Source organism: Arvicola amphibius, chromosome 12 (assembly GCF_903992535.2).
Source record: "Arvicola amphibius chromosome 12, mArvAmp1.2, whole genome shotgun sequence".
NCBI classification, from domain to species: domain Eukaryota; kingdom Metazoa; phylum Chordata; class Mammalia; order Rodentia; family Cricetidae; genus Arvicola; species Arvicola amphibius.
In genome coordinates this window covers 83562529-83585362 of record NC_052058.2, presented here as the reverse complement: position 1 = coordinate 83585362, position 22834 = coordinate 83562529, and the positions used below count along the sequence as shown (strand labels likewise).

The 22834-nt window shown below is 42.2% G+C and overlaps 1 protein-coding gene across 1 annotated transcript in view; it reads left to right on the top strand.

Moving 5' to 3' along the window:
• The window catches only part of Kif14 (kinesin family member 14), a 66567-nt gene that overhangs the window by 13447 nt on the left and 30286 nt on the right, over window positions 1–22834 (top strand). The window contains exons 5-16 of the mRNA XM_038349906.1: window positions 291–343; window positions 1029–1059; window positions 1501–1608; window positions 4970–5086; window positions 5534–5649; window positions 11155–11327; window positions 11977–12124; window positions 12547–12610; window positions 14922–15106; window positions 20334–20436; window positions 21425–21585; window positions 22187–22334. Of these exons, the coding sequence (XP_038205834.1) occupies window positions 291–343; window positions 1029–1059; window positions 1501–1608; window positions 4970–5086; window positions 5534–5649; window positions 11155–11327; window positions 11977–12124; window positions 12547–12610; window positions 14922–15106; window positions 20334–20436; window positions 21425–21585; window positions 22187–22334 (1407 nt within the window). The remainder of the gene's footprint in view (window positions 1–290; window positions 344–1028; window positions 1060–1500; window positions 1609–4969; window positions 5087–5533; window positions 5650–11154; window positions 11328–11976; window positions 12125–12546; window positions 12611–14921; window positions 15107–20333; window positions 20437–21424; window positions 21586–22186; window positions 22335–22834) is intronic.

The following is a 22834-nucleotide window of genomic DNA, read 5'->3' as shown; positions in this document are numbered from 1 at the left end:
AAATAGAAGGTTTGGAGGGAAGAAAGGGTCAGGGAAATGGTTTAATTATAATCTTAAATAATAAAAGAAATATTTTTAAAAGAAGAAAACATAAATTTCAAAAATAGTTAATATCTTTCCACTGGAACAAATAGTAACTTCATAGATTAAAAATAACACAACAGTAGTTAATATTTGTTAATTTTTCAAAAATGTAGATTCAAATTAAAGAGTAAATAAAAAAGTTTCAGAATTGTATTTCCTACTCAATATTTGTTCCATCCTTAAAGATGTGATGCTTCTTTCTCCAGCTGAGAGTGAGGGAACATCCTGTTTCTGGACCGTACGTTGAAGCCCTGTCGATGTAAGTGTCTGCTCAGGCAGTGTGAGGGGAGGGGAAGCAGATGACTGGAGAGAGCGAGCTTGCCCATGGGCCTTACCACACTGCGGTTGCCATCCCAGCTTTCAAACCTGCTGTCCAATTGCTTTTCTCCCCTCGTACTCCCAGTATCTTTCAAAATATCTGTAGGTGTCTGATACCAGGTATTGCTATAATCTGAGTATTAAATGTAGATTTCCTTCTTGTTCTCATCTTTCCCCCATCAGCTTAGGATCTTTGTATTCCAATTTAGGCTGAGTGAAGAGTTTTACACCTGCCAACAGTAATTCCCTCTCTTCCGCTTGCTAGTTCTTTTCATTAAGGAAAGGAAAGGTGGTTCAATATACATTCAGCTCTGTTGAGTAACTGGATTGTGTTGGATGTGTGGACCCACATCCATACATGTGTACTGTGCATGCCCACATGCAGAGGAATATTATAATGTTAAGATTCCAACGTGCTTTACTGGGGAAAAAAATCATAATTCCTGGTAAAATTTAAGGCATTACCATATCTGTCTTTTAAGAAATGATTTAAGAGAAAAATTAGTATAACAACATTTGTGAATTAGTTCATTGTGACTGTTAAAGAGTCATTAATCAAAGATTGTTAATTTATCAGAACATGAGTAAAATCAGTAAAATTGCTTTTGTCTTTTCTTAAAAAATAGGAATGTTGTCAGTTCTTACTCTGATATTCAGGTAAGATTGATTCTATTTTATCTTATTTTAACTAAATAGAACATGACCATAAACATTTATGAGACAGTTTCTCCTAAATTGCTGTCATGAGTGAAAGGAAAACTTGTGAACTGAATCTGCTTGTTAAGCTTTAACCAAACTCGATGATTTTCTCAGTTAGAATACTGAACATCAGCGTCACTTTAGAGGATGAGGAAAGGCTTCCTAAGGGCGTTATTTCCCGGTGCAGATTTCTGTGAAAGAAACAGAACAACAACAGAAAAGAGGCAATGGCCTTGCAAATTGTTAAAAGATAAACAGTAATTTCTTTTTATAAATTAATTAAGCATTTGTGGAAGTTACAAATGTACATAAGAATCAATTGTACTTTCTTTTTTTTTGTTACTTAATTTTTTCCAATAAATCACGGTAGTCTCGCCTGGCCTGCATCTTTCTTCTCAGAGTTGGCTGGAACTGGGAAATAAGCAAAGAGCAACGGCGGCTACCGGCATGAACGATAAAAGCTCCCGGTCCCACTCAGTTTTCACCCTGGTGATGACCCAGACCAAGGTACTTTTAATGTAATCTAATGCATTCTTTCACTAAAATATAAATGCATTGTTTACCCCCTTCCCTTTTGTTCCTTCAGTCTCTCCCATGTTATCCCCATCTTGCTCTTTCTCAGATTCATGACCTCTTTTTCTTTCTTATTACATGCCTACACACACACACACACCCACATACACACACTCACACACACACACACTCAATTTGTCTGTAAGCATATGATTTCAGAGCTGACCAATTGGTACTGGATAACCTCTTATGGGTCTTATCCCTGAAGAAGACTAATTCTCCCCTTCTCAGCCTTCCTTAGTTGCCTAGAGTTCTTTGTTTAAGGGTAGAGTTTTATGAGGTTTCTCCTTTCCACCTTAGTGTGTCTCTTGGTATTGTCCCTGCTCAGGTCTTATTTAGGCAACTACATTATTGAGATATCATGGGTGAAGAGTTCCTGTCATTTTTAGGAGACAAAAATCTCATGACAGGTCTCCTTGTTCCCTGACTTACACTCCCCCTGTCCCCTTTTCCACACTGTCCCCTCAGCCTTAAGTGCACGAGTGTTGTGCACGTACCTGCTGGGGCTGAAGACCCTGTGACCTGTTGTTCTCTGCAGTTTGACCAGTTGTAGTTTTCTGTAAGGGTCTCTCACAAAGAGAAGCTTCTCTGATGAAAAGTGAGAGCCACACTTACCTGTGCATCTCAGGCTAAGTGTTTAGAATGTCCTTAGGAACTATGCTAGCTTAGTGAAGTGGCCGTAGTGGAGTCTCCTCTAAGATCCATGACCTCATTGTCCCTGGGTCACTGGCTGGCTTTCTAGGCATGGTTTCCCCCTGTCGAGTGGGCCTTCTTAGACAGCTTTGGCTACCACCAAAATATGAGTGCCACTATCGATCACACCTTTAGGGATATCTTGCGTCTGGTTGTGGTTGTGGTTCATAGATGTCATACCTGGATAGGACTCTGTTGCTTCCCTCCCTTGGCAGCTCGCTCATCATCTTTCAAGACTGTGAGAGTCCTCGGGAGGAGGCTTTGAGGTCACTTCAAGTATTTTGCTGCAGATAGCAATTTTCATAAATAAGAGTGAATGCATTTGTTCTGTGTTTTTCTTATTTACTTCTGTAAGTCTAAAAATAGAAGTATAGTATAAGTGTAAAGAGATTTTAGGGAATTTCACAATAACTTTGCATGACTTGTTATATATAGCAGTATAGTATTTACTAATCAAAAGCACATTAATAATTTATGATTATCAGTAATCTATATCAGTAATAGATGACTAACAATTTATGATATCATTGATAAAAGCTTAGCAATGTATGACAATATATACTAATTTTAGAATACTTGGGAACACATTAGAAAATAAAAGGTGATTTTAAGGCTAGGCAGGTAAGTCAGTGTGCAAAGGGCTTGAGGCACAAGGATGTTAAAACGTTGGGCACAATAGCACAGACTTACAGTCCCAGCCCTGGAGAGGCACAGACAGGCAGACCCCTAGCTCGTTGCCCAGACAGGCTGAACTGCGTGGTAGACTTCAGGGCAAGGAGGGATGGACAGTTCTAAAGAGAAACACCTGAGGTTAACCTCCAGCTCCATGTGCATGTGTACACACATTCATGAACATTCACACACATGTACTCACACACATATACACATACACACACAAACATAGAAAAAAATTAAAAATAACCCATAGATTCCACTCCTCAAGTGTCTGTAAGCATTTTGCGATATGATCTTTCAGTTAGCTATAATCACAATCAAATTTCACAAAACTGTTTAACACTCACATGCCATAGAAAGTCTTTGTAGAGATAATGTTTAAATTTTACAATATTCCACTAGCTATTATAATTGATTTTTCTCTGCCGTTAGCCATTTATATTGATTTAAAATGTTTTCCTATTATTCTGTTGAGATAAGCAACAAATGAAATAAGCAATATTTTTCTTTTTCTTTTTTAACCCCCAAGGCAGTGTTTCTCTGTGTAGCCCTGGCTGTCTTGGAACTTGCTCTGTAGACCAGGCTGGCCTCAAACTCTCATAGCTCTACCTGCCTCCCAAGTGCTGGGATTAAAGGTGTGTGCCACCACCACCTGGCTAAGCAACATTTTTCTATTCCTAGTGTAAAGTTTTTACGGCCCAACAAACTTCTTCGCCAACACAATAATCCAAATCAGACCAAATCAAACCAAATTAGAAAAAGCCCAGGCTTAATGGATGCCAGCGCTCCCAGGTGGCCTTCCAGTTGGAGAGGAGGAAGGAGAATCAGAAAGACCATGTGCTCGGTCTCTGAGGAGCAGTTTAAATAGCCTGAAAAAAAAAATAGCCTGTGGGGGTGGTCTCAAGACTCTCTAGGGAGGGGTCACCACCGTTTGGTGGGCTTTCTGGGAGTTGGAGTCTGGACTGAGGCAATTGTAGCTACTACTATGTGTACTCTTATAGTGCCTGTACTATGTGTACTACAGTACTATGCCTGTAGCTCATTGCCTGCAACACACAACAGTTTGTGAATTGGGCAAGGGGCTGGAGACTGAAACACACACACAGACAGAGACACAGGTCATCCTTGAAACAAGCACGCCAAGAATGCCAACTTTATTGTGTTCCAGGGCAGCCTATATAGTGCCTTCCCTGACCAATGGCCATGTTCTATCTCAGGATCTTTCAGCTGCAAGCCATCGGAAACCACTCCCCTGCCATCAGGGTCTCAGAGCAGCTGCAAGCACAGGAAAACAAGCTGTTTACTCCGGCAGGCAGGGGGCCACTGGAAATTCAGGGTCTGGGGGTCCACAGTCCCCAACAGCAACTCCCAGGGCAGGAACCTGGGATGGAAAGTTTCCACCCAAACATTCCAGAATGGATGCCATAGGCTGGGGTGAAGCCTGAACCCAAGCACCTAGTTGTTTGCTTAAGATACTTAAGTAGTTAAGACTTTTGCTCTTTTTAAAGTAAGTTCTTTTATATATTTGTTGCATTCTAAGCTCTACTCAACATTTTCTTTTTAGTAGACTTCATGGCTATGCATGCATTGTTACATAGTAAGAGATGGGTTTGTTTCTTGTTTTTTAATTTATTTATGTTTTATGTCTGTGTGCTCTGCTTGCATACCCACATGTCAGAAGAGGGCATCAGATCCTGTTATACATGGTTGTGAGCCACCGTGTGCTTACTGGGAATTGAACTTCTGGATCTCTGCTGAATCTCTGGAAGAGCAGCCAGTTCTCTTAGCTGCTGAGCCATCTCTCCAGCCCAGAGATGGTTTTAAAAATAAATAATTTATAACTTGAATAACTTTACCCTTTAAAGACTTACATTGATGACAAGCCATTAAAAGAATCTTGCTTTGTTTTCTTTGGATGATATTGTAGACAGAATTCGTGGAAGGGGAAGAGCATGACCACAGAATCACAAGCCGCATAAACCTCATAGATTTGGCTGGCAGCGAGCGCTGCTCTGCAGCCCACACGAGTGGGGAGCGACTGAAGGTAAGAAGGACGCTGGTCACTTGTTCTCCCTGCCTCTCGTTGTACGGTGGGGTTTGTGTTGCTGAGGCTGACCATCAACTCCTTTGTACAGTGACCCTCCAACCTCAGGCTCCATCGTAGCTGGGACCACAGGTGGGCCCTAGCTTGTCCCTTAGTCTTGCCATGATGGTGAAACTTATTTTGAGGGCATTACTTTTAGGAGAGTGTAACTTGAATATACTTAACAACAAAAAGCAAAGTATCTTTATCATTATTTTTTAGATTGCTATGGGTCGCATACTTCATTGTGATTACTTTTCAAAGAAAATTAATAATTTGGGTCGTAAAAATGTTGATAGTTTATAGAAGAAAGTATTTACTCAGTAATTGTATGAGAGTGAGGTATTTTATGGTATAGATCTGTTGCTGAAATCTTAAGAAAAATAACTGTTTTTAACCGTACTACAGGAAGGTGTAAGCATTAACAAGTCCTTGCTGACTCTGGGGAAGGTCATATCTGCACTCTCTGAGCAAGCAAATGGAAAAAGGATTTTTATTCCATATCGTGAATCCGTTCTTACGTGGCAAGTATCTTTCAAAACATAAGTAATGGGGTTTGTTTTGTTTTTGGTGTATGTCTGTGGTGTATGCATGTTTGCACACTTACATGGTAGGAGTGTTTACCTGTGTGTGTGCATGTGGAGGCCAGAGGTCGAATTCAGAGTCTTCCTCTGTCCTCTCTCTGCCTGATTCTTTAGACAGGATCTTTCACCGAATCTGGAACTTGGTGTTCTGGTCTGAACGGCTGGCTAGTCTCTGGAGTCCACTGCTTCTCCAGGACTGGGGGTATGGGTGCGTGTCTTAGTCACTGTTCTGCTGCTGTGACAAAAACACCATGGCCAAGGCAGCTCATAAAGACACATCTAATTGCAGACCCGCCTGTAGTTTCAGAGAGTGAGTCCATGTCCATGGCGAGGAGAAAGGCAGCAGAGGCAGACTCGGAGCTGGAGCCATGGCTGAGAGCTTGCTTCTGCGTCACAGCCATGCAGGAGGGGTGGCAGAAGGCCGGAGAGGAGGGGGGGAGGGGGAGTACGAGCCACCAAAGTGTGCCCAATCTTCTTCTTCTTCTTCTTCTTCTTCTTCTTCTTCTTCTTCTTCTTCTTCTTCTTCTTCTTCTTCTTCTTCTTCTTCTTCTTCTTCTTCTTCTTCTTCTTCTTCTTCTTCTTCTTCTTCTTCTTCTTCTTCTCCTCCTCCTCCTCCTCCTCCTCCTCCTCCTCCTCCTCCTCCTCCTCCTCCTCTTCTTCTTTTGGCTATTTTGAGATAGGGTTTGTCTGTGCAACAGTCCTAGCTGTCCTGAAACTTGCTCTGTACAGCAGACTGGCCTCAAACTCGCAGAGATAGATGCCTGACTCTGCCTCCCTACTGCTGGGATTAAAGATGTGTGCCACCACCTCCCATCCCTGCCCAGCTTCTCTGTGGGTTCTAGGGACCTGAGCTCGGATCCTCATGCTCACACAGCAAGTACTTTACCCACTGACCCATCTCCTCAGCTCCTGACAAATAAATAATCGTATAAGATGTAGTGGGCTGGGATGGTAGAGTGCTTGCTGGTGTGCACACAGTCTTACAGGACTGCTGCAGGGGGTTGCTTGTTATTTCCTGACTGCCCAGCGCCAAGACCCGAAATAACCACTCAGAAACTGTATTAATTAAATCACTGCTTGGCCCATTAGTTCTAGCTTCTTATTGGCTAACTCTTACATCTTAATTTAACCCATTTCTGGTAATCTGTATATCTCCACATGGCTGTGGCTTACCAGGTAAAGTTCCGGCGTCTATCTCTGGTGGGGCCACATGGCTTCTCAGTGACTCCTCCTCCTTTCTCCCAGCATTCAGTTTAGTTTTCTCCACCTACCTCTCTCTATTCTGCTCTGTGCTGGCTCAAGACAGTTTCTATATTAACCAATGGTAGTCACAGCATACAGAGGGGAATCCCACATCACAGGAAGTCTTTGGTTCAGACCCCAGCAATGCCAAACACACACGCACACACACACACACACACACACACACACACACACACACACATACACACAGTAGGTAGACTTTTCTTTTGGGCTGCCAGCTCACAAGAAAATGACCAGAGGCTTATTATTAATTTTGAAAGCTTGGCCTTAGCTTAGGCTTGTTTCTAGCTCTTATAACTTAAATCAACCCATATTTTTTTAATCTTAATATTTTTTAATCTTCCATATACTCATTACCTCATCTTCATTTTACCCATCCTGTTTCCTCAGTGTCTGGCTGGCAGCTCTGCCTTTCTTCCCTGATCTCTCTGTGCAGAAGTCCCTGCTAGTCCTCCTGCCTAGCTATTGCCCATTTAGCTTTTTATTAAACCAGTTACTGTGACACATTTTCACATAGTGTAAAGAAACTTTCTACACATTTCTCCCTTTGTGTCTAAATAAGGAAAGGTTTTTAACTCTAACAATGAGAGAGAGAGAGAGAAAAGGATGGTGGACTGATTTCATGTTTTAGCTTAGAGGAGAATTATGAATTCTAGAAACAGTCTACCTGGAGTGTCTTAAGAGATGAATGTAAAGCTCTCTGCTTATGCTTGTTAGTACTTCACATGTATTACAGAACATTTGCTCTGTGTGTAAAGTGAAATTGAATAATTTTGTTTGCCTAGCACTTAACAGCTAGCACATAGCTCTTCTGTGTTTTTATGAGTGTTTATTTTACTTCTGATACATCATTGTCTCAGTATGAGTTTAATGTTCAACTTCTAATAAACATTAATATAGATAAGATAGCCTGTAGCATATAATGATTTTTCTTGAAAATTTTCTACTTTATGATGGTGTGAAAAATGATAAATATTCAGGAGAAATGACTTCTTGTTTTGGGAGGGATTCTTTTTTTTGAATCCGATTTTGTGTGTGTGCATGTTGCAGTATGCATGTGGAGGCCTTACATAGAAGGTTACTCACTCAGGATGATTCCTCTAGCTCCACCCACTTACATGTATATTTCATAATTTCATTTTTCTCACCAGCTGACTAATATTCCATTGTGTAAATGCATCACATTTTCATTGTCCATGCATCTAGTCTGCTTCCAATTTCTTACTATTAAGAACAAAGCAGCAGTGAGCATGGGTGAGCAAGCACCTATGGTAGGGTGGGGCATCCTTTGGGTGTATGTCCAAGAGTGGTACAGTGGGATCTTGAGGTAGATCTATTCCAGCTTCCTGAGGAACCACCATGTGTAGAAACTCCTTCAGCCAATAGTCTTTAAGATACCAGCCCACTTGGGTGTGGTCTCCTATACTATAAATGCAGCTGTAAAACTTGTACAAGGTGTGTGTGTGCTCCCTCCCTCTCCCTATCCCCCACTCCCCCGTGCTGCTGGATTCAGTTCCTGTTCCCCTCCTATGCAGAGGACTGTGACCTGTGAGTCTAGCTCTAAATAAAGGACCCTTTATTATACTCAGTTCTGAGCTAGTGTGGGACTACTTTATCCTTATAGCATCCGTCTTCACCACCACGGTAATTTTCATAGTGACTGTACAAGTTTGCACTCCCACCAGCAGGGAATAAATGTTTCTCTTTCCTTGCACTCTTCACAGTGTGTACTTTCGTTTGTTTTGTTGGTCCTGGCCATTTTGACTGAAGTAATACAAAATCTCAAAGTAATTTTCATTTGCATTTATTTCCCCGATGTCTAAGGATGTTGAATATTTAAGTCTTTCTCAGCCACTTGTGCTTCATCTTGTAAGAACTCTGCTTAGTTCTGTACCCCATTTTTAAATTGGGTTATTTGTTTTCTCGATGCTCGGTTTTTTGAGTTCTTTACATTTTTGGATATTAGCCCTCTGTTGGGTATAGGCTGCCACTTTGTCTGAATGAGTGTCCTTTGCAGTACAGAAGCTTCTCACCTTTGTGAGATCCCATTTATGCATTGTTGTTCTTAGTGCCTGTGCTAATGGTGTCCTGTTCAGAAGGTCCTTTCTGGGCCTGTGAGTTCTAATGGTGTCCTATTCAGAACGTCCTTTCTGGGCCTGTGAGTTCTAATGATATTCTGTTCAGAAGGTTCTTTCCTGGGCTCGTGAGTTCTAATGGTGTCCTGTTCAGAAGGTCCTTTCCTGGGCCCGGGAGTTCTAATGGTGTCCTGTTCAGAAGGTCCTTTCCTGGGCCCGTGAGTTCTAATGGTGTCCTGTTCAGAAGGTCCTTTTCTGGGCCCGTGAGTTCTAATGATATTCTGTTCAGAAGGTTCTTTCCTGGGCCCGTGAGTTCTAATGGTGTTCTGTTCAGAAGGTCCTTTCCTGGGCCTGTGAGTTTGAGCCTATTTCCCACTTCATCTTCTGTCACAATCAGGGTATCTGGTTTTGTATTGAGGTCCTTGAACCATTTGGACTTGAGTTTTGTGCAGGGTGATAGATATGGATCTATTTGCATTCTTCTGCACACAGATATCCATTTGATCAGCAACATTTGTTGAAGGTGCTGTCTTTTCTTCAGTGTGAATATTTGATTCTTTGTCAAAAACCAGGTGTATAGAATTATGTCTGGATCTTCAATTCTATTCTGTTGATCTATGTGTTAATACCTAATACCATGTTGTTTTTATTACTATAGCTTATAATACAACTTAAATCTGGGATGGTAGTACTTCCAGAAATTCTTGTGTTATTCAGGATTGTTTTAGTTATTCTGTTTTTTTTTTTATTTGTTGTGTTTTTTGTTGTTTTGGGGTTGAGTTTGTGTGTGAGTGTGTGCGTGTTTCCATATGAAGTAGAAGATTGTTTTCTTAGTTTCTGTTAAGAAGTGTGTTGAAATTTTGATGGGGGTTACATTGAATCTATAAGTTGCTCTTGGTAGGATGGCCATTTCACAATATTAATCCTACTAATCCATGTACATTAGAGATCTTTCCATCTTCTTCAGTCTTCTTCAATTTATTTCTTTAATGTCTTAAAGTTTTTATTATGCAAGTCTTTCACTTGCTTTATTAAATACATGATATTTTCAGTTTGCTAATGGATGTTTTGGTATGTAATCCTAACTCAAGTGGAGAAACATTGGTGTTAACTGGGCAAGAGCCCCATCTACAATAGCAGTATGTCTTTATAATTGGTATATTGTTGCTGTTCTATGTTTATTTAGGTTTTCTTCTCATTAGACAGGCTCTCTCTTTGTTCTAGAATATACTATGTAGCCCAGGATGGCCTTGAACCCATGGCAGTCCTTCTACATCAGCCTTCCAAGCGGCTCACACCATGACCAGCTTTTCACTGCTAAATTATAATGTTATTTCTGTCTTGAAACTTAAAAGGGAGAATAGGGTTGTTTTTTTTTTTTAAATGACTTGAGAAGCTAGGAATAGTGAAATTCATTCTGTGATAATAAAGACATATTTGAGTCTTATAGTCTCTTTTACACACAGTACAGTACAGGATGTTTATATGTTAATTCATCATTTTCAGCATGTATTGGGAACTGTACAGCCTGCAGGTTATGATGGCACTGGGAGTACAGAGATGATGAAGACACACAGTCTCCTTGCTGTAGGAAATCACATCTAAAGGGAAACATCTTACTAAATAATGTTGGATCATGCATAAAGCCTATAAACAGTTTATTGCTTTATAAAGCAGTATAGAAGAAATAAGAGAAGCCAGAGGCATGGGTCAGGCGTGGTAGTGGTTCATGCCTTTAATCCCAGGACTTGGTGGGCCGAGGCAGGCAGATCTCTGGCAGATCTCTGAATTGGAGGCCAACCTGGAATAGCAAGTTTCAGCCTAGCCAAGGCTGTATAGTGAGATCCTGCCTCAAAAAAAAAAAAAAAAAAAAAAAAAAAAAAAAAAAAAAAAAAAAAAAAAAACAACAATTAAAAAAGAAATGAGAAGAAACTGTAAGAGAAAACAATGTATTTGTGAGATGTAAGTGGCTTTAATGGTGTGTGACTGGAGAGTCAGTATTGTGTTGCGTCCTCTTCGTCATTGGTTTGGGTTTTCTATACAGTTTCTGCTCTAGGTGGTTATAGAAGAAAAGTCTAATTGTGGCTGTTTTCCTTTCTCCTTAAAGGCTCTTAAAAGAAAGCCTGGGTGGGAATTCCAAAACAGCAATGATTGCTACCATCAGTCCTGCTGCCAGCAACATCGAGGAAACACTAAGCACACTTAGATACGCCACCCAAGCCCGCCTGATAGTCAATATCGCCAAAGTCAATGAAGATATGAATGCAAAGTTAATTAGAGGTGAGTATTAACTGAAATATTATTCACGATTTGCACAGACATGTTTGTGCACACTGTATATGTGTCTGTGCATGGATGCACATGTGTTTGCATGCTGTGTTATGGAAGCCCCGGGCTAATGTTGGGAGTCTCCCTAGATTGCTCGCCATATTTTTTATTGAGATAGTGTCTCCCAGTTGACCCCAAGCTCCCCAGTTTGTCTAAGCTAACTAGCCAGCTTGCTTTGGGGAGTCCGCTGTCACTGCCTTGCAAGTAGAGTGGATTACAGGCAGGCTTCTACACCCACCCAGCATGTACATGGGTGCTATCCCTATTCTCAGGAATGCACAAGAAGCATTTTACCAAGTGAGCCATCTCCGCAGTCCCGTTTTCTCAATTACAAAAGATAATCATTCTGCAATTTAGATTTATTAAATTTCTAATTCCAATCTTAATGTATATGGTTTTTAAGAAAACTATTTTTTCCACACCTATTTGCTCATACATCCCAGTTGTAAACCCGACAGTGATGGAGGAAGGTGGCATAGAGTGAGAAAGAGAGGAGGCCGAGAGGGAAGTCAGAGCAAAGGCTAAGGAAGAGGGGGCAGCAAGCGGAAGCAGCCTTTCCCAGAGGTGGACGTTCTTCACATGTCTCTTTGTCAATCTTCAGAACTGAAAGCAGAAATTGAGAAGTTAAAAGCTGCTCAGAGAAACAACCGGAATATTGACCCTGAACGGTATAGACTCTGCCGACAAGAGATAACATCCTTGCGGATGAAGCTGCATCAGCAGGAGAGAGACATGGCAGAGCTGCAAAGGTGAGGGCCCCTGGAACCAGAGCCATGGAATGGGTTCCTGCAGACTAGACTGGGAGGGGGGCCAGAGAGCACTGGATCTTTCTCCACCTCCTTTAGAAGAGAGCAGCTTGTTCTCTTCTAAAAAAAAAAAAAGTGATCCTTTCTTGTTTGTTTGTTTTCCTTTTCTGTTTTTTGAGATAGGATTTCTCTGTGTAACAACCCTAACTGTCCTGGCACTCACTGTGTAGACCAGGCTGGCCTCGAACTCACAGAGATCTGCCAGCTTCTGCCTCCCAACTGCTGGGAGGAAGGGCGTGCACCACTGCTGCCTGGCCAGTTGTCCTTTTGAAATGCTAGTATTCCGCAAGCTTTGCAGATGTTCTTTTGATTTTGGTTTTACATAAATGAATGTTTTAACTTCAGTATTTTCTTCTTTTGGAAAGAGTATGGAAGGAAAAGTTCGAACAAGCTGAGAAAAGAAAACTTCAAGAGACAAAGGAATTACAGGTATCATTTCAATTTCCTAAACTAATTTGAAGTAGAAAAAGTACACCTGTAAATTTCAGTTTTTATCTTTATCATATAACTCTGTACAGAGAAATACGTAAAGATAGTTAGCATAAAGGATTGTTGGAGATCAGGGCTAAAGCTGGGAGGTTTAAGGATGCCGACCACAAAGGCACTGTTGCTTTCTCCAGTTGGGATCCACCCCTGTTCCAGGAATTAGGCCTGTGTCTGCCCCACCTGAGCAGCTTTCCCGCACGCACAGGCTCTGTCCGGGTGGCCAGACCAGTGCTGGCTCCTGGGACACTGATAGGCAGCCAAGTTCACGGTGCTGGGGCTGCCACAGTTGGTGTGGCTGGTGTGTCAGGAGCCAGTCCGCCAGGCAGCAGCTCTTCTCCTACTCCGTTCTGGGTTGTGCCCTGTCTGAGGCATAGGGCTCTTCTCTTTGACGGTTGCCTGCCTTATCCACCATGGAGGCTCTAAGGGATCACCAGCTGTCCCTGCTGCTGCCGGAGCTGGTACGTGCTGAGCTTTACCACTAAAACAAAAGAATCAGGAGCGGGGGGGGGGGGGGGGCATTTAGATCTTAGTTGTGATTGTGTGGAGCCTCCAAGTGCAGGGGCTGTAGTCATGTGCCACTACACCCAAGTGAACATTTCCTTCTCCCGTGGGTTTTTCTAGTAACAGCATGAAAGGTGGATTGGAAGAAGGAAGGGCCAGTGTTTGGAAGGACAGGCATTAGGAGCTGCTGGTGTGGTTAAGGCAAGAGATAGGGAGAGCTTGGAGCGAGGGCAGTGGTGGTAGTGGAGGAGGTGTTCAGGAGACATAGTGTGGGGAAAAGGTTTGTTGCCTTTATTTTCATTTCTTAAGTATGTGTATATATATTTTAAATAGGTGCAATATATATCATAGGGCGTGCATGTCATAGCAATCATTTGGAGGTCCGAGGACAATGCATAGAGTTGATTCTCTCCTTCCAACCTGGCTTGGGTTCTGGAGAGTCTGAGCTGGGGTCAGGCTTGTGCAGCAGCACCTTTACGGAGCCGTGTCACCAGGCCTGGGATAACTGACTTCAGATGTTGGGATAGTAGAAGTGGAAGTCAAGAGCATTCCCATGTTTTAGAAATGTAGGTACTGTAGGCCACTGAAGTGTGGGGTGGGGGGAGCAGAAGACAGTTGATTGGACAATAACTAGAAGAAGAATAGAGCCACACATAGGACTCTGAAAATGAGAATTGTCTGAGGTCAGTGAGAGAATTTGTCTAAAAATAAATAAGGTGGAGAGTGAACGAGGAAGACACCCAATGTTGATTCCTACCTACACACCCCCCCACATACATGCATTCATACATTCTCTCTCTCTCTCTCTCTCTCTCTCTCTCTCTCTCTCTCTCTCTCTCTCTCTCTCTCTCTCTCTCTCTCTCTGAGAGAGAGAAGGAAAAGTTCTTTGGGAAAGGTCAGGACATCCTAACAGAAGAGATAAGATTTTCCGGGTGTGGTGGTCCATGCCTCTAACTCCAACATTTTGAGACTGGGCAGGAGGATCCTGAGTTTGAAACCAGCTTGGAGTACATAGTTACAGGTCAGCCTGAATTACACAAGAAAAAAAAAGCAACAAAAGCAGGGAGATTTGAGGTTGGGTAAGATTTTGTCAGGTGAGACCAAAGTGTTGTAGAAGGCAAAGCATATGAGAGGAGAAGAGGCCAAGGGGTTTGGATGGCGTCATAAGTAAATAAGGAAAGGAGAGACACTGGTTTTCTGTGGTCTTGATTTCCAGGCTAAGCAATTTAGTCTTTACTCTTTAGGAAGTGAAAAGCTCTTGGGAAGTGTTTGACATGGGGTTGAGGATGGAACAAGGGAAATAACCAACAGGGCACTCCAGAGGCTGCTGCAGGGATTCTGGTGTGAGTCTATTTAAGGTGGAGCTGATGAAATTGAGCAGAGCTGGTCCCCTCTAAGGAGGATCAAGCTGGTATTGATGGGTTGGTGTGACCGTGAAGAAAGAGCTGCAGAGTTTAGGAGTGTGATGGTGACAGGCACAGAGAAACCACAAAGGAGGGCTTCCAACAGTGAGCAGTATGTGCGTTCACATGCTTGTACACACACTCATGTACAAGTACATGTATGTGTATGCTTGGGACTAAAAGCAGGGCACTTCACATGCATGTACTCTACCACTGGACTTCAATCTCAGTGAACCTGTTATGCACTAAAACTCCATCAAAAGTGACCCTAATATTTAACATAGACCCTTCTTTCACGAGAGTTTAATAATTTCATGCCATAGTTAAGATTTTCTTTTCACTTCTACCAGAAAGCAGGAGTTACGTTTCAAATGGACAACCATCTGCCAAACCTTGTTAATCTCAATGAAGACCCACAGTTGTCAGAGATGCTACTCTACATGATAAAAGAAGGCATCACTACAGTTGGGAAGTATAAGCCAGACTCAAGCCACGACATCCAGTTATCCGGAGTGCTGATTGCTGATGACCACTGGTATGTCAGTCACCTGCAAGCCACTGCCTGATCGTTGTCAATGGGGTCTTGTTCACGGGGCATTGTCTATATAAGGCATTCGTTCCTACTGATTGTTCTCAATACTTCTCCAACCCCTCCCCACCCCCTACACTTTGGCTTTTTTGAGACAAAGTTTCTCTGTGTAGCCTGGCTGTCATGGAACTTACTCTGTAGACCAGGCTGGCCTTAAGCTCAGAGATCCCTTGCATCTGCCTTCTGAGTGCTGGAATTAAAGGCATGCACCACCATGCCTCTCAACCTCTCTTTAAGAGAGGAAAGACTTAGTGAATGTGTTTAAAGACAACGGATGAGTTACTTTCACTGTAAGGTTCAGCGTAATGCACTGTGGTACTTGATCTGCTGATTAAAGGGTACTTTCTGTTCTTAGAATTAAAATGGGATGCATGAAGTAAACTGTCTTATATGGATGACTTTTTGGTTGGATTGATAAATTAAATTTTTTGTTTTATGTGAGTTTATTATATATAATGTATATATATATTGCTGGGATAATTGTGTTTGTGAATATTTTTGACTTTATGTTGTATTTTTAAGTTTTATCCATTTCAAGATTCTTATTTTCACTGGTGTGAAGTATTCCATTATCTGAATTTATCTTGGATCATTGCAGTTTATTTTGTTGACAGACACTTGAGCTTTTATCATTTTGCTCTCACAATATTCCCTTAAGTGTTGCCAGTCAAATGGGTGGGTCCTTTTGCGCTGCTGGAAGAGAAATCGTAGGCATGGAAAAGATTTTCTTGTGCAGGCCTTGGCGGCAGTGAGCACAGCAGTAGGCTGTGGGGTGGTGGGGTGGCAACAAGTGGGACCCATAGTCTTAGGGGTCCCATTTAGAATTCAGATGGTGGGACCCTTACCTCTACGAGTGTTACAGGTCTATGTAGTCCTAGCCCTTGGCCACAGCTGTCATTGCAGCTTCTGGGCAGGCCTAGGTATTGGGATTTCCTAGCCCTTGACAGTGGCCACCGTTAATGACTCCCATGCCTGGGGTGTCTGAACCTCCTGATTCTCTTCCAGCCACCAGGCTCTGCAGCATCACTGGCTCTTTACAGTCTGGTTTCCTTCTCCAGCCTTAGAACTCCAGAGTCCCCTGTCTCTATCCCTTTTTAGACAGTTGTGGATGGGTGTTTGCACCCATCACAGAGACGCTTCTGTAGCACCATTCAGCTCCGCGGGTCAGCAGGAGAAGGGCTCCCTACCTGGCCTAGACGGAAATGATTGCTAAAGTTCACCAAGGTTTTCCGTAACAAAAGTCTTAAACAAATTGTTGGACCCAGTTCTGGCTAAGGCTGCAGTTTCAAGAGTGTCTCCGTCACAGTTCTGTTGTTGTGATGAAACACCTTGACCAAGGCAGCTTATAAAAGGAAGCACTTGAGGTCCTGCCTACAGTTACAGAGTATCGGGCATTGTGGCCGGGGGGCATGGCGCCTGCCTGCTGTAGCTTAGAGCTTTCTTCTTGATTCACAGGCAGCAGGCTAAGAGAGGGGGCCAGACTGAGCCTTGTGTGGTCTTTCAGAAGCTCAAAGCCCACTCCCAGTGACACACCTCCCCCTAATTCTTCCTAAGCAGTCCACCAACAGGGAACTGAACATTCAAATACATGAGCCTATAAGGCATCCTTCTCATTCAGACACCACAGGAGCGATAGCAGTCAGCTGTAATCAGCAAGTAGTTTTATCAGTGTCTGTGGCGTGTCACAATGGCTGGTGCTAACATAGGATACGGTCTGGCTGGTTTAGACTGATGGTCCTTTTGCTTAAGGCAGCCAGGGTGACAAAGGGGACTCCAGTAGCTGCTAATGAATCATACTGCCCTGTCCCCTAGCATCTTTGCTTATTACAGGAGGATGAACATCAGGAATGCTAGGATAAGGCGTTAAAGAACTCATCATTAACACCAGCAGTGATCCTATCTGTGCTTTTACATGCTTAACACTGTCCTAGGCCCCCAGGGAATGGGGCTTGCCCTTGGTGCTCTCCCAGGTATGCTTGTACTTGTCTCCTGACTCAGCAGTAGTTTGTTCACAACAGGTCCCTTAATGGTAAACCCCACTGACCCAAAAGGTCTGCAGGGAAATTGGTAGGAACTAGGAAGTTCTGAGCTATAGAACATATGTGCTATTTAAATAAGATGGCATTTTCATTATGCTATGGTAAACATTTTAAAATTTAAAAAGCATGTATAAAGATATTAGGTTCTGAGAAATGTGTATGTTCAATCCTAGCAAGTGCTTTCAAATTGTTTTCCAAAATTATACATTTTTATTACCCTGAAAATATTTGTTACTCCACATCGTCAGCACTTAGTGCTGTCAGATTTTTAGTCTGTAAATTTAGTGAACATAAAGTAGTGTCTCACTGATTCACTTTGCATGTTTTTGGTTAATGGTGTTGTGCCTCTTTTACTTGCCTGTCTATGTATGTCCTCTCAGTTTTTCTTAATAATTTTCAGGCATTCTTTACATATTCTGGGTTCTAGTATTTTGTAGTTTTATGTATTGCAAGCATCTTTTTTCCCCTAGTGTATGAGTCATCTTTATTGTTATGTTATATTGATTAAAGTTCTTTGTTTTAGTGCCTGGCATTAATTTTTTACTTTATATGATTGCCAGTTTCATATTTTGTTTAAAAAAGAATGATTCATCTAGACCCAGTGGCACATACCACCTGTACTTTCTTTGAAGACTGAGGCAGGAGAATTACAAATTCAAGGCCAGTCTGGGCTTCAAAATGAGTTCAAGGACAACCTGGGGCCTTAGTGAGACCCTATCTCCAAAGAAAAAGTGAAAAAGAGGGAGGGCTGAGGGTGTAACTCAGCGGTAGAATTCTTCATGAGATCCTGGGTTCTATCCCAAGTAACACACACACACAGTGACATCATACAGATGTTTTCCTTTCTTTTCCCCTAGATTTTTGAAGTTCTGTGTGAGCTAGAGATCAAAACTAATTTCCGTATGAGTAATCATAGAGAATCCAGTTCTTCTGAACCTTATACTAATTATTTTATTGTTTCTCTTGTGACTGTTTATAAAAACATGGGAATCTGTTATAACACTGTATGGCTCTGATTACTCGAGTTTCATAATGAGTCCTTTAATTTGGTAGGGCATGTAAGTTTTTCAGGATCTTTTGCTATACTGGTAATTATTTTATATAACAAATAATAAGTACGACATCATTTCATCAGCGGCAAAGATACAGAACTAAGCCAAAGAATAAAGAGCCCAGTGGGGCCCAGGAAGTCTGTTGCTCGCCTTGAGCTCTCTCCTGCCCATTTAGTAGACTAGTCAGCGTGTGTCTCACTCACTAGACCGTGATGCTCAGGAGGAGAACTGTGTTCACATCTGTCTTCACTGTGGGCACGTATCTGGCTCACTGGGTCAGTGAGTGAAGACTTCAGTGCTCATTCAGTCTCATGTCAAGGACCAGATGAGCGCTGCATGCTTGGTGGGAGGAATTCGCTTCGAACCTCAGGGAAAAGCTTCCTAGAGGATTGGCATGCAGGATGAGGTGTGTGGGGTGGTGTTGATAAGGAAGAGGAGGCCCCGCCCTGATGAAGGACTCAGGGAAAGGAAGATGCCAATCTGGTTGTCTACAGAAACAGGTTCATGTGGAGGACAGTGGCCTGTGAAGGAGACTGGTGGTTGACAGTGGGCTGTCTGGGACTCTGACTGCTGACTGCTGACCTCTGCTGGCAGAGTAGATGGAAGTAAGAGAGGGAAGACAGACTGCTTAAAATTAGCTGGTTTAAACAGTCTCCTGACCGGAGAGGCACACCCCCAGCAGTGAGCTGTTTTGCTCAGATGTGTTTTGGGGGATGTTATAATTCAACATTATTCCCTAATTTCAAATAGGGGAGCCTAATCAATACTAAAGGTCTTGAGAGAGGACTAGGCTTTTGCTGTAGTTTTTTTTTTTTTAATAATGTATTGATTTTTATTTTATGTGCATTGCTATTTGGCCTACATGCATGTCTATGTGAGACTGTCATATCTTAGAGTTACAGACAGGTGTGAGCTGCCATGTGGGTGCTGGGAATTGAACCCTTGTCCTCTGGTAGGACAGTCAGTCTTAACCTCTGAGCCACCCTCTTGCTGTGGTTTTCTATTTCTGTCTAGACAGCCTGTGAAATTTCCTATTTTCTGACTAAGCACATCTCCCCAATGTGTGTGACATTTGTACCTGCTCCCTCCCATCTCCCCATCAAGGTCTGTTTAGTTAGATGGCTAAGAATGTGCTTTTGTCTCCCTGCTTCCCCCCTGTGCAGTACAGCACTCCTCCATTAGGAAGGTCCATTTATAGCATAAGTGATGTACTCAGTTGCAAGACCAGAAGCTCAGAAAAATAAGAACACATAAACATGCTCTCTCGGAGTAACCCGTTATCAATATTTGATTGTTTTTTTTTTCCCTTTGAACTTTTTTCTGTGTATGTTTTTCATTTTAAGGGAAGGTTTGTTTTAGTGTTTTTTCCCCACCAGAAATTAATCAAAATATAATGAAACGTCCTCCTACACTGGCAGATACAATTACTAAAGGTGCTGTTGTTTTGTTTTGGTTTTTCACCAACTTCATAGTATATCTGAGGAAAAATAAAATAATTAAAAATTAATATTGCCTGAGCTCCCAAGGTCCTAATGAGGAGCAGAAGGAGGGAGAACATGAGCAAGGAAGTCAGGACCGCGAGGGGTGCTTTCACCCACTGAGACAGTGGGACAGATCTAACGGGAGATCACCAAGGCCACTTGGAATGGGATTGATGGAGCATGTGATCAAACCAGACTCTTTGAATGTGGCTGACGGTGGAGGCCGACTGAGAAGCCAAGGACAATGGCACTGGGCTTTGATTCTACTGCATGGACAAGCTCTGTGGGAGCCTTGTCAGTTTGGATGCTCACCTTCCTGGACCTGGGGGGAGTTGGGAGGACCTTGGACTTCCCATAGTGTAGGGAACCCTGACTGCTCTTTGGCCTGGAGAGGGAGGGAGTGGGGGTGTGGGTGGAGGGGAGGGGAGGGAAATGGGAGGAGGGGAGGAGATGGAAATTTTTAATAAAAATAATAATAATAACATTAATATTGCTATAAATTAGTATGAATTTATTACCAAAGAAATAATCTAAGCAGATTTATTCTCTTTTCTTTTTAGCATATCCTGTAATTATGATGATACACTTTTTATTTTAACAGTACCATCAGAAATTTTGGAGGAACAGTGAGTATTGTCCCAGCTGGAGAAGCAAAGACATATGTAAACGGGATGCACATTTCAGAGCCCACAGTATTACATCATGTAAGTCGACGGGGGGCTACAGTTGGTGTCCATGTTCTCCCCCTAAGTCACGACCCTCATCCACACCCGTGTTTTCTCCGAGTCACGACCCTCATCTACACCCGTGTTTTCTCTGAGTCACGACACTCATCCACACCCGTGTTTTCTCCGAGTCACTAATCTGAACTGAGAACTTTCCCATTTCAAGAGTTCTGTTGATTGATTCATTAGTAGCCTTCCTGTGTACAAAGAGAAGTTCCAGTGCTGTGAACCAGGATTCACCGCTGACACCATCATCATGTGTCCTGTGAAGACCTGGGCTTAGGAATCAAGTCACGGGGGGTGGGGGCTGAAATCCTCACTCTGTCTGTCCCCGGGCTGTGACCTTTGTCAAGTTATCAAACTAGATGATTGAATAATACCGCCTAGTTAGGATACTTTTGGAGTGCTATTAACAGCTATCTCAGGAGACCTGGCTTAAACTGCTATCGGCAAACCCACAAATATGGTCATTTTCTATGAATTCTACTTTTCAGGGATAGTGGAGAACTAAATTAAAAATAATTCATGTATAGTTTTACACCATTGCTTGCAAAAAGTAGGTACTTAGTGTCAGCGGTTATTAGAAAAGTCTGGGTGTTTAGTTCCCTCTTTCCAACATTGGAATGATATGTGGCTCAGGAGTTGTTATGGGATGTGAATGAGACGTTTATTATATATACACACCATGCTTGCAATTGTAAATTACTTAACAATATTTGACATATGAAAAATATTTAACAAATGTGATGGTTGCTATGATTTTAATGTCTATCATCAATAATACTGTGTCATCTTGAATTGTGCAGTTAAAGGAATAAAGGAAAAAAACCACTAAAAGTATATCTCACATAGAAAACCATTGTCAATATTTTATTGTTTTCTCAAATTTTAATTTTTTTATTTTTAGGAAAAGTTTAATTTTTTCATTTAGACTCACTTTAAATCGTACATTTTTCCTGTGTTTCAGGGTGATCGGGTGATTCTTGGTGGAGATCACTATTTTAGATTTAATCACCCAGTGGAAGTCCAGAAAGGGCTAAGACCGTCAAGTAGACAAACTATCACAAGCGAAGGTCCAAAAGATTTTGAGTTTGCCAAAAATGAGTTACTTATGGCACAGAGATCACAGTAAGTGTCATCGCTAATGCAAAGTGTGTGTGTGTGTGTGTGTGTCTGTGTGTGTGCACGCGAGGAAAGTGTGCATCAGAGTTAAATGCTCACAGGACACAGGCTAGTTCAGAGACCCTGACATACTGTACAGAATAAAGTGGAAAAACAGACATGTCCTAAGTCAGTGGATTGTCAAGTACAGAGCCATCCTGGGATCTGTCTCGGAAAGAGTCTATCATGAGTTATGGAATCAGGGCATTGTTAACCTAAAATACCTTAGTTTGGTTCACTGTGTTAACTACAGTATTTGCTAAGATGTTTGCTATAATATTTTGTATGATATATTTTCTTTACTGACTGGAAAATGTATTAATTTAAATATCAGGCATCTGCAATAATAACTAAACTGGGAATAATGATATTTTCATCTTGTTCTATTTTTTGTATGGACACAATTCAAAAACCAATGAAAAAAATCTGAAAACACTATAGAGAGAATACCAAAAATTAAGTATTCACATTTAAGTGTTATTTTAATATGAAACATTTTAATATAACTGAAGACTGCTTAGGTATATAAAATATTCGCTGTTCTAGAAAATATCTTGCTATTTTATAGGCTTGAAGCAGAAATAAAAGATGCCCAGCTGAAGGCAAAGGAAGAAATGATGCAAGGAATTCAAATTGCCAAAGAAATGGCTCAGCAAGAGCTTTCTTCCCAAAAAGCTGCTTATGAAAGCAGAATCCGAGCCCTGGAAGCAGAACTGGTAACGAGCAACATTTGCCTTTTCTCTGATAGTTCCCTCGAGTGCTGTGGGGCTAAAATCCATTGCCTCCGGGATGGCGCTTAACGGATTAATGCATTCAGCCCTATGCTGGTGGGCAGGGGTCTCTTTTCCTCTCCCAGCAGCCAAGTTCACCCACACAGCCTTGAACCTGCGGTGTGTGTGGTACACATCCCAGCACTGGAGTGGTGGAGGCAAGAGGATCAGGAGTTCAAGGACATCTTCAGTTACACAGCAAGTTCAAGGCTAGCCTGGGATACGCGAAGTGAGACACTCTCCAGCGGAGTGTCTGACACTAGGGCTAGAGCTACTTGTTTCCAGGGATCAAGTTAACGGTAGATCATGGCTGCTGGGGAAGGAATTGACCCCTGTGCACCAGCCCAGGAGGTGTGGCTCCTCGGGCTGACTTAGTGCCAACCTTTCTGCCCCAATAACCCAGTTTAGAGGGCGTGCCCCCAGAGGTTGGACTGGTGACATTCGTG